The following is a 12,937-nucleotide window of genomic DNA, read 5'->3' as shown; positions in this document are numbered from 1 at the left end:
AGCTAACATCATCTCCTAGTGTTAGGCAGGCGAGCAATACAGGAAGTAACAACATCTATTAGTGTCAGACAGGCAATCAATAGAGCAGGTAACAGCATCAGCATCTATTAGTGTTAGACAGGGAAGTAATCCAAGAAGTAACAACATCTATTAGTGTCAGGCAGGCAAGCGATGGCGCAAGTAACATCTATTAGTGTCAGGCAAGCAAGCGATAGCGCAAGTAACACCATTTATTAGTGTCAGGCAGGCAAGCAATACAGAAAGTAACATCATCTATTAGTGTCAGGCAGGCAAGTGATATCGCAGTTAACATCTATTAGTGTTAGGCAGGCAAGCAATAGAGCAAGTAACAACATCTATTAGCGTTATTGCTTAATATTAGGACTAGCGTGACACACAGACAGAGGCATTTGTCGTCCATTGTTAGGTTATGCAACACAAAGGATAGGACCTAGTGTTGTATAAGCTAAGAATGGACAAAGTAGGCACTAAACTTGAATTTTATTCTAGGCATTGCACTTCTAACAGACTCATATGTGTTTACCGTACCGAAAGAGATTGTGCTACCATGACGCTACAGGAGAAATATTGACTGTTTGATGGTTAATTTGGAGTTTAGCATAACATTGAGCATCGTTATAAAAGACGTGGTCCTACAGCTTAAAGTGATATTCGAACCTCATGAATTCCTACCGGGAACAATTTTTGGGATGCTGAATCAAATTGCAGAAAACCACATCTCGATATCTCTTACAGGTTTTCCTCTGTGGAAATCAGTATAGAAACCGGAAGTAATATTAAATTTAACCCCCTTCCGGTTTTAATAGAGTGTTCAGGAGAATTATGGTTTGTTGCTTAGAGACCCTGAATCGTTTGCAAAAAAAATCTTCTTGCTATATATTACCATTTTCGTTCTATGGGGATAAACAGTGAAACCGGAATTGCCTAATTTGAACCACTTCCGGTTTGAAGAGGGAATTAATCAGTGATGAAAATTTTCCGATTCGTAAAAATATACTCCACTTACTCCTACATCGTTGTTTAACCGTGATGTGAGGTGAAAAATTTTCTTCTATAGAGAGAGAGAAACACTGTGTAAAATTTTATTTCCCAACTTGAAATACAAAATTTTCCGGTTCCCGAAAGCTAATTGGAAAATTATAATTTGTTACTGACTAACTTTCCTCTACTGAAATTCAATTTTGTAGCTCTATGTGCAGTTAAATATAGTGGAAAATTTTACACCTAACATCACTATACATAATATCCAAAATTGTCAGGCCTATGAAAAGTGTTTTCCACTTGTTTCTACATCGTGATGAAAATTTTCCTATCTATGAAAATTCCGATCTATGAAAACTTTCCGACTCCTAAAAAATTCTTCAATTTTTCCATATAAGGCAGAAAATATTTCGATTCATGAAAAATTGTTTAACTTGTTCCTACATAGTACTGAAAATTGTCTGAGCCATGAAAATATTCAGATTCTTTAAACGATCTTTTAGTTTCTAACATTTCTATACATGAATTCAATTAATTTCATGATTGCTGAGGAATTGTTACTTGATTACTGATATTTTTTTAGAACGGAAAATTTTCCGGAAAAATATAGCGGAAAATTTTCCCAAATGGAAAATTTTCCGCGGAAAAGTTTCCGCCTCACATCACTAGAATTAATGGAGAATATAGGATCTATTATTGGGACGCTGTGCAAAAACACACATCTCGACGTCTCTTACTGTTTTTACTGTGATACCTGTCGACAGATGGACGGTCAAAACAGTTCTACAGGACTTACAATACTTACGCATAGCCAGTGGCGTATTTACTATTTTGTTTCGGGGGAAGTTTTGCTAATTTTCGAGCGAGGGTTTGCCTGAAAATGTGAAAATTCTGCAAGATATTTCATATACTTTACTATAGTTAGTAAGATTTCGAGGGGGCTTAAGTTCGGAAGCTTCCCTAAGTACGCCACTGCGCATAGCAGAGCTTGGAAGTCTAAGGATTGTCATAATGTTTTGTTACTTTTACTTAATGGTGCACGCATAACTTCAAAGCGAAACATGTGTGGCTACAGTTAAGCAAGTTAAGCCCTTTCATATAGGGCTATGTAAGCATTTTCATAAGAAATTTTACTGTAAAGTCCGAATTATAATACAATCCTTTCTTATTTTGTATGGTTTTTCCGTTTTGTCTGTCTGGTAGCGCTGCACTTGATAAAACTAAAGAATTGTTTTTTCCATGTTACCTTCTAAGATTTGCAACTTTAAAAATCACTTACTAAAAATGACTTTCTAAACCCACACACAATTCTTTAAAAAGTTTTTTAAAAATATATATTTCAAAAGGATTTTCTCATTATTAAAACGTCTTTTCTCGTCCATGAAAAACTGAAATTTTACTTTTTAATGTAACACTTCCTTTGTGCTTTGTTGTATCTTTATTAGCTCTACAAGTTTGTTTTTTATCTTTTTTTTCAGCAACCAGTGATTATTTCAAAATTATCTTCCCAAGGGGATTGACTTGCATTACTAGGCTTCGGATTTTTAGGTCCCCCCCAAAAAAATCAAATTAGGATTTTAAAAAGTGCATTTTAGGTTTTCAAAAACACCGTTTTGGATTTTTAGCGTTATATTACTGAAAACGGAATATTACTACATTTTAAACACTTTGTTAGCTATTTCATACTTAAATGGTAACCTTAATTTAGTAAGCTTTATGCTAACCAGTCTTCTGCGTAATAAAAATAATAAAACTCTTCTTACCTTTGACTTTTTTTTTTGATAGCTGAAATATAGTTTAACATATGTTTGACCTGTCGTACTATAATAGTAGTAGTAGTTTTTTTTTTTTTTTTTGTCAGTTTTCTTATATTTGAAATTTTATACAACACCACAAATATCACTTCACTTTTCTAACGATACACTGAGGAAATACGAATGTTCAAATATTGTTTTTCCGGCACTTTTCATGTTTTCACAATCGCAGCCGCGCATGTTTTCACAATCGCTTATTCACAATTGCAGCCGCAAATTACAAAGAAACATGCTGTGTGAAGGAAACCTTGTTATTGCATTGTTTAAAACTGGTTGACTACGTGTTTGAAAGTATTTTTCAAGTTAAAAAAAACTATAAGGAATCATTTAGGACGTTATAGGTTCTAAAAGCTAATTTAGGATTTTTTAGGTCCTAAACCCCCAATTAGAACATTTTAGGTCCTATAAAACTGATATAGTTCTACTTATAGCAACTTGAAATGTAAAGAAAACACGAATTTTTTGCATTCACTGTACAGGAATAAAATAGGTTCGAACCTAAGAATCCGGAGCCTATTCATTACATAAGGAGCGAAAGTAGAATTTAGGTAATATTAGAATCCTATAATAGAATTGATCATAATCGGAGATATACCATTGGGGTGGACTTTTGAAGCTCAAGCAAGGGGGGGGGGTAATTTTACTCTCTCTGAGCAAACCATGTAATCATCACTGCAATAACCAACTCAGTTATAGCCCTCTACATCACAAATTCTACAATTTTATTGGCGTTTCACGAAAACAAAAATGTCCAATAATGAGATAATCTACAAATGAATAGATTTCTGCCGAACAAAATGATATATATAGGGTGTCCCATAAATAACGCAACTTTTGAAATACCCGCCATTTCCATTCTAGTAAGTTGGTAGCACTGAACGTTACATGATTTTCATCTGCTGTCGTTGTGGTTAGTAGTCACGGATGATCGTCATGTGATTTCTGTACGAGTAGAAAAGGAGCGATTCACGATGGAACAGCGTGTTTTCGTAATGAAAACTATTTACAAATGTGATTACATGTTATGCACAAACTGGTGAATGTTTGGCGACGACGATCATGCGTTATTTGGCGCTCAACGTCTATTAGCGACAAAACTGATGAAAATCGTGTAATGTTTAGTGCTGCCAACTCACTAGAACAGAAATGGCGGGTATTTTAAAAAAATTATGTTCTTTATGTGACATCCTTTAGATGAGTCTAAATTTTGATGCGTATTTTTGAGAAAATAGAGAAAAATTCATTTTCTGAACTTTTTTTTAAAAAAATAATGCTGTTAGATATCCATACTTAGGCCTACTTATTTGTATTAAAATCCTTATTGTTACAATATAGCTGACAAAGCTGAAACCCAATCAATTTGGATAATTTTTATTTTGCTGAAATATAGACTATTTGCCCAACCCCTCTAGCTACATTGTAATACCACTTTTCGTGAGATCAGCGAAGTAAAGCAGTGGCGTATTTCGGTTAAGGAAAAGATGGGTCACTGTTCGTACTCATCAGATGGTGTTATATTACGGCGTCGTGAGGACAAATGAGGATCTACTTGAAATAAAGAACTCCGGTCTAGAAAGCCAGCATGAACAATGAGGAGACTAAATGTGTTGACCACACTTTATCCCAAAGAGCATGAAAGTCACAATTCGGCTATTAGGCCCTCGATAATAAAGGAACAGACCATTTATTTATTCAATAGCAGAATACCCGTTCTTCGCACGGGGAGAATATCTTTCATGTTGAACTGAATTTGGGTTTAAGTGGCATCGAGGTGTCACTGTTCATCTCAGCGACTCCCGAAACTATGGATTCGACACTAATATCGTCAATTTTCGATCATTTAAAAAATTTCTCCCTTCGACCTCCCCTAAGATGCACTGCCAAAGTGAAATGATACAAATCATCCCAGGAACGAACCTCATCTATGTTGAAAATTTGGTCGAGATCGGTCGGGTGGTTCAAGAGTTATTACGTCACAAACATAGTAACTTTCATTTTTATGTAAATATGTAGATTTGTGTACTGTGTACAAAATATATGTATCTTTTTTTTTTGTTGATCTCCTAACATTCACGCCCATACTACTTGGTAAACACCTCAGAAAGATATGAATACATGAGATTCAAAACGTGGCAACACTGCTTGGTTGGGCGCGAAAAGAAACATGAAAGGAGAAGGAGGCAAGGTGACATGGTTGTCAAAGAAATAAGGTTTTACTCCTTGGAGATATGCTTCCTTGCTCGAAACCATCAGAACTCTGTCTGCTTTCTACCATTTTCTATACAACTCATTTTCAAGAAGATGATATGAAGGGAGAACGAAAGGACCAGGACGCAAGGGGATACAAGACAGAATTCCAGAAAAAAAAAGAAAGTAATAAATAAAAAGTATAGAAAGAATCTAGTTTTCAATATATATATATATGTATAGAGAGAGAGCAAAGCCGAATACTGCATCCTAAGTCTGGTTTGGATGTATGTTACTGGAGGGAATTTTTTTCTCCCTGTGTGTTGAAGCAGAAGATTGATTTGGATACGAGGAAAAAATATTGCTTTCTTTTTTTTTTAAAAAAAAAATAATAAGTACATGCCTTTTATTACTTCATAGTTTTATTGTTCAAAATTTTTTCTCCAAAAAATTTCATTTTGCGTTATATTAAGAAACTAACAATCTTGTAAAAATTCTGTAACATATATATAGTATTAAACGTTGAAGAAAAATATTTAGAAATACATTCTGGGAGATCAGCTTGTAAATTTAAGCGTAAAAATTGTTCTATGATATCGTTGCAATATCTTCTTTATATTAAATACTAGCTGTAATACCCTCTCCTCATATGGGGAGAATAATGTTTCTGCAGATTCTTGGGAAGCGGGAAAATGCGTGAAATATATAAAGAAACTTCTCGAACCAGCTAACATGACCGTTCTACTCTCGGTAAGAATAAAATGTTAATGTAAAAGAAATAATAATAATCTGGAAGTATGCAACCTGAGCTACATCAAAAACGATTGGGTTGCCTACCTCACATGCACAATGGTTCACTGTTTATGTCGGTTTCCACACTATCGACCTTTTTACCATGTTTACAATTTCTCAATAACCTACATATTATATAATATTAATGCATGCACAAATACTGTCTTTGCAATAATTACGTATCTATGATAAGTTGTAAATTAAACATTTTGCCTGACGCTATCAAGGCCGAACTCTCCCCCCCCCCCCCCCCGTCAAAAAGTCCGAAGGAATGTCTCATCACTAAAAATGAAAAGAAATGAAACTAACTTATTTGTTAGAATCCAGTTTTACAGATTGCGAATTTGAAATACTTTTGTAGGATCCCTCTCACAACTCTCTCCCCAGAGATAGAACTTAAATAATCTAAACCCTATTTCTCCATCTTCTGAATAATACGTATATCAGAAGTAACGTTACATTTTGAAGAAGCATACTGATGCAGAAATGCTTGGATTCGGTATTGAACATACTAATAAAAATGAAGCCCTATCAGCACAAAGCATGATTAACATTAACTTACAGTCACAAATTATACTGAACGGTTTTTCTTTCTAGTTCTCTTCTTACTTAAGTTGATTTCGAGATTAACGTCCCTTTCAGCAGCAAGGCTATATGAGATGGGACTTACTGACTAACGTTGATCCCGAACCACATGAACTCCCGCCGGAATTCTCTTCTTACTCTAGCGGTCAGAGTGCGTGTTGTTGTTTCATCGGGTCCCGAATAGAACGCACAACAGTGGTCATATCCCATCTCAGACGTAGGGTTCGTCTTGCATACCTTGACTGTTGATGTAGAATGTAAATACAAATCAATTAATCACTTGTTTCCTTTCTCTCCATTGTACCCATGGGCGCCCGAAGCGGAGGGCAGGGTGGGGCTCGGAGCCCCCTCTGGCTCACGAAAATGTATACGTAATTTAGCAAACCACGTATATTAAATACCAGACGTAATATGGCAACCAGGGAGATGCCCCCCCCCATCTAGAAAATTATCTTCGGGCGCCCCTGATTGTACCTCATATATTTCATATTTATTCAAGCGTCATTAACCTACTTCCCGCTTATAGAAAATTTTTATGACCTCGATGAAAAAAATGTAAAAAAAAAAAAAAAAAAAAAACAATCCCATACGTGCTGCTAATTTTGATAAAAATTTTCTTTACCTCTACTTAAAAAATTAATGTGAAAAATCCCACAAAATGGAATTTTTCCCATGGGTTTATATCAAAACAAGATAACTCACGAGTAGAAACATTTTGAAGAAAACAATGGTAATCATTCAAATTAAATTCTATTATTAAAAGCAGCTTTTAATATAATTTTAACTATCAATATTAATACGAGTACATAAATCACAACTAAAAATAAAAGCCAAAAAAGAAATTCTTTTTGAAAGAGTACTTTTAAAAATCGATATTGCGAATTATAAACATATTTCTAAAATTATTCTTAAAAGGAAAAAAAAACTAGCTTGGCAATTATATTGCTAGGTAAAATATTTTAATTTGAAAAAAAAATAATAATAAGTTTGTAACTTACAAACATTGTTATGAAAAATGAAATGAAATCTCTTTGAGTTTTACGCCCTAGAGGGATTCGAGAATACGTACAACGTGTTCCAGAGTGTTTCATGTCTAGTTAAAGTACTTAATCTCTTGAATGAGCAATTTACTGAACGGCTAAACAAAAATAAAGAACGAAAACTTATCTTCAAAGCATTTGCCTCTACAAGTTCATGAACTTTACTTCAAAAGGTAAAGAAGAAGAAGTAATACTTGTAACCTTAATAGAAGAAATAATAAAAAAAAAGAGTAATTCATTTCGAACCATGTATAGTAATTATATCAACACAAAGTTTACCGAACCCTCCTTTAGCCATAATTCATCTTTTGTTGGTATAACAACTTTGGAAAGTTTTTTCGGCAATAAATTGAAAGTTTATTAAATAAGTAATACTCAAAGAGGAGGAGGAGGAGAATAGGGGGAAAGAGAAATATATAATGAATAAGTGCTTACCGCCTTGAAGTGACGGGTAGATGTAGAACGAGGGTTCCTGAACCCACGATGAAACACGCACAAACTCCTTTACATAACTTGGCACAATACAGCGTAGCAGAGCAGAACAGCCTCGCAACGCTGGCATAGAACGAGCTTCTACTTTGTATGCTTGAGTCACCACTGGAAAAGAGAAATTTAAAGAATTGCATTAATATTAGATTAAAATTTTAGCATTTAAAGTTGACCGGTTACTGTTGTATTTGGATTGGATTTGTTGAAGGCAATATCAAAACTTATACTTGGAAAATTCTACGTGTACTTCATAGTGTATTTTTTTTTTTTTTTACATGCGGACACATTACCCTGTTTGTAATAATTTGTATGCATTTCGAAAGCGTTTTCCATGAACATAGTTATTTTACTGTATAGCCGATTGCTCAAGCAGCCCAAATATGTTTCTTGGACGCCCAAAGTAATGGGTGTCCCATAAATAACGGAATTTTGGGAATTCCCGCTATTTCTGTTCTAGTAAGTTGGCAGCACTGGACGTTACAAGATTTTCATATGTTGTATTTGTGGTTAGTAGTAACAGAACGCCGAATAGGGCATGATTGTCATCATCAAACATTCACCAGTCTCTCTGCACAACATTCACCAGTCTCTCTGCACAACATTCACCAGTCTCTCTGCACAACATTCACCAGTCTCTCTGCACGACATTCACCAGTCTCTCTGCACAACATTCACCAGTCTCTCTGCACAAGATTCACCAGTCTCTCTGCACAACATTCATCACATTTGTAGTAAGTATTCATTATGATAACACGCTGTTCCGTCATGAAGCGTTCCATTTCTATCCGTACGGAAAACAGATGACGATTTTGCTCTATACGGCGCTTCGTAATTACTAACCACAAAGGCAACAGATGAAAATCGTGTAACGTTCAGTGTTGCCAACTTACTACAAAAGAAATGGTGGGCATTTCCAAAATTGCGTTCTTTAAGGAATACCCTTTTTATGTTAGTGCCAGAACATCGATATATCCATGTGACGTTTCATTTTCCTAGTGAACGTGTCCCTTGAACATCCTGTGGAAACCAAAATGTCCAGTTATGTTCCGGACATTTTCCGGCTCTTTACAAGATAATTATGTGACGAGTTCCGTTATCACAATATAAATTATCGTCTGACAGATACATTCAATTAAAATACAAGGGAAATCCTGTGGAGATGTCCATTCTCCTTTAACAGTGAACCAAATTGTGGCGGACAGTTATTAATCATGTGGAAAGTCCAAAAAAGTCCTCCGGATATGTATATTGTGCGAGTCTACCTGTATTTGGAAGCGTTTCCTTTTAAAAGGTCGCTTTTGTTGGATTTAGCTAAGGGTAGGTTCGATTAGCTAAAGCAAGCTTTGGTAATGAAGTTGATACGCGCGTTGAATTAAGATGCGAAGCTCCCTTTAGTTATCTACTGAAGTTGCACACTACTTTTCTAATACAAATGGACACAAGACATATACAGTATATACTGTAATATTCAGTGGCGTATTTACGATTTTGTTTCGGGGGGAGGGCTTTGTTAACTTTCGGGGGGGGGGCTTTGCCTGAAATGTGAAAATTCTGCAAGATATTTCATATACTTTACTGTAGTAAGATTTCGGGGGGGGGGGAACTTAAGCCCGGAAGCCCCCCTAAATACGACACTGGTAATAATTAATACTAATATCTTCATTAGCACTTACACTACAGCTCCAAAATTCACCTCAAACATTCTTGTCACATAAAAATATAGAAATGTCCCTATTTAGGCTGGGTACATTTATTCATGTTTCTTTATGTATGCATACTTCGTCTACAAGAAATCAAAACCACTCGATCTGTTAATAGGCATTCTCCTACTCCTTACTAACAAAGATAGTAATGATTATCTTTATTCCCTCTTCTCCATTGTTCTGTCTTCGTTCTTCTCAGTATACTGCAGAAACATTTGGTAAGCTTTGGTTAGATATGCATTTAGATAGTTACAGTTAAATAAGGTTGATTTATGGTAGCGTTTTCGTTAGTTTCGGTTATCTAATATAAAGGTAACCAGAAAGTTCTGTCGCGTTTTCAGCCACCACCTTCAAACATCGATATGTCCCCTAAGCCGTACCTGGAAGGTTAAAAATAGTCCCCATCAGCATCGACGACCTTCTGCTGGAAGGCCATGGATTCCATCGCGGTAGAACATGGAGAGCCGTGAAGCAAAGAAGGTATCAAGTGCATTTTGCAACTCTACTAGAGATTTGAGCTCTAAAGTTATTGTCCAAGGAATGGAACACATGATAATCGGACGATACAATGTCCGGGGAGTATAACGGATGCAATAGAACGGTGTTCCGGGTCATCCTAGCAACGTGGAGCGATTCAGAAGTGCTGGCTCCTGAGTTTTGAGTTTCTCTTGAACACGGCTCAACTGCTGACAATACACAGTTGCATTGATGCTTTGATCAGCTGGTACCAGTTTCAGATACAGAATGCCGCGAGCAGTCCACCAAATACTCAGGAGGATCTTCTTCCGGTGCATTGCTGGTTTCGGTTGTTTTCGAACCGGTTCATGGGATGCTAATCAAGCTTCTACACACTTTTCATCACATGTATACACCTTGTCCAGAAATGGCTCCTTCGTCAGACGAGACAGCAAAGAAACAGGTGTCTGCTCGCGTTTCTTTCTGGCCCGGAGTCAAATCGTGTTGAACCCATCGACCCAACTTGTAGTGCTTCCCAAGTTGAAGCAGGTGCTGCTGAATGGTTTTGCCACTCACACAGAATTGTAGTCCCAGTTTATCACTGGCCACTGTTCGCCTCAATTGCTGCCTGAAAATCTACATTTTGTACATGTGCTGGTCTTCCGGCACATAGTGCGTCTTCGAATGTTTCGTCACCGTCCTTAAACTGGTTAAACCACCGCTGCACTGTCCGCGTAGTCACGACACCCTTACCAAAGGACTGACATGTCTTCCGCTTCGCTGCAGCAGCGTTTGACCCCAGTCTGAACTCGTATAGCATACGAGTCCTTATGATGCTCTGTGGAGGTCCCATGTTCACTCTGTTTTTACGCAAAATCACGGTGTAACTGAACTACCATAACCAAGTAGTATGTTGCATATACCCATACCAACAACTGACTTTCGCCTTATCTCCATTTGCACGCCCTCAGAACTCACGATATGCGGGTAAATTGAACACAGACCTCCATAAAAAGCGACAGAACTTTCTTGGTCGCCTTTATATTATCTTACGTAAGGGTAGACACCAAGGTGAATCGTAAATCATGGTCTTACTCTTTTATTGTCATATTTTAAATATTTTATTTGTAAAATTTGGCTCCGCTTTTCATAAACATCTCTCTCTCAAACGAGAGGATGTCCTCTTGCTAGTATTTGTAAGAGGATTATGCTCAGACATTAAAAATTTAGGATACGTTACATTTCTAGACGAGGAAGACTGTAACTGACAATTGAGAAAAACAGCCAACTTTTAAATCTGGCAAAACGAAGAAGAAAACAAGCCATTCCAGATGAAAATACACAATTTCCTTGTTTACCCAGAAATGTACATTTTTTAAAAAATTATAGTCTATTTATATAACGTAAGTGATGGTATGTTGAAAATATATTCTTTCCCTTGTTTCCATCCTGGGGGCTATTTGTGCGTGGATGACCACAACGGACACAATGGTTGTCATAGGAGCTTTGTCATGCTCTAGCGAGCGTGAATGCACGCGCTTTCAGCTATGCAATCAAACTTTGGTGATCAAACAGAGCGAACAACAGATGTGTTCCCTTCTTCCGTCTTCTACTTCCACAAACCCCCTACCAACGAAGAAGAAGAAGAAGAGGCTATTTTGCCTCTTCCTCTTTCTCCTCCTCCTCCTTCTTCTTCTTCAAACATCAAACTTATTCTTCCACTTGAACCATATTTCTCGTCCAACAGCAAAAACCACATCCTAACCTATACAAAACTATAAGTCTTCACTAGTGTGGTTTCTTGCATTCCTCAAGACTTATGACTCATATATTAAACAAGAAATAAAAAGAAAAAGAGACACGGATATATGTTGTAATATTGCCAAAGATTTAGTTTCGCACATAGATTTCGAGTATGGTCATACTTAGAAAACTTGGCATGGAAATCTTTGGTTAACACACAATAAACTCCAGCAGTTCTTAGGGGCGAGGATCTACTAGCCGACATGTGGTACTCGTGATTTTGGGATAATGCGTGGTCAGCAAACATCGGCCGCCCTCGCTGTTAATGCTTCTTTCTAGAACCGGAGTGTGCTATTTCTTTCTTTCAAACAGGTCCCCAATTGTCCTCCCGCCGTTTGGTATAGTGCGTTTACTCAACTGAAGTGAAGTGCGGCAAATTTCTTTCAAGTTCCCATGCTGACTTTTATAACAGCATCCCTTCCTTTCTCTATGCCTCTTTTGACTGCCTTTGCGGTGTTGCAACGTCTTAACACCTACTGTGGCTGTTTATTCTTCCCAATACTATGACTAATATGACAAAAAAGTCAGGCTATGTAAGAACAAGGAAACTGGTCTTGGAAACAGGAAATAGAGCACTAACTTAAATGACAGAATTTGAAACTGTGTTAACTAAGACTCCACGTGAAAGTTGACAAGTGAAGTCAGTTGTTTGAAATGAGGGTTCTGGTTGGTCATTTAGTTATCGTGGGTGTTTTGTGCAAGATCCCTCGGACGATGACTTACTTATAGCACGAGCCCCACACGTAGAGGGCAACATTCTTTATATACGAACTACGCTTCGGTTGAAGAAACGAACTATAGATGCCGAACGACAACATCATTTGACGAGTACGAACAGTCACTCGTCTTTTCTCGAACCAAACTCGACACTGAGCCAAACCCGTTTGACTTTGCTGATCTCAGGAGAAGTAACATCTTATAGCATACGTGAATGCTCTGTCTAATATCATTTTTTTAAATTCTTGCCAAATTTTGGAAAGTGAAATACGGCTTCTTTGGAATTCTTTAGAAATTTTATTAAAGTTCCAAACTGTGCTATGCGTAAGTATTGGAAGTTGTACAGAAT

General features: G+C 36.8%; 1 protein-coding gene across 2 annotated transcripts in view; it reads right to left on the bottom strand.

Moving 5' to 3' along the window:
* The window catches only part of Dscam2 (Down syndrome cell adhesion molecule 2), a 558,607-nt gene that overhangs the window by 486,927 nt on the left and 58,743 nt on the right, over positions 1-12,937 (bottom strand). For both annotated transcript variants that reach the window (XM_081742257.1, XM_081742256.1), the window contains exon 2: positions 7,856-8,017. In XM_081742257.1, coding sequence (XP_081598383.1) covers positions 7,856-8,017 — 162 coding nt within the window. The remainder of the gene's footprint in view (positions 1-7,855; positions 8,018-12,937) is intronic.

This window comes from Thermobia domestica, chromosome 16, assembly GCF_964235325.1.
Source record: "Thermobia domestica chromosome 16, izTheDome1.hap1.1, whole genome shotgun sequence".
NCBI lineage: Eukaryota > Metazoa > Arthropoda > Insecta > Zygentoma > Lepismatidae > Thermobia > Thermobia domestica.
This window is presented reverse-complemented; position numbering and strand designations above follow the sequence as displayed.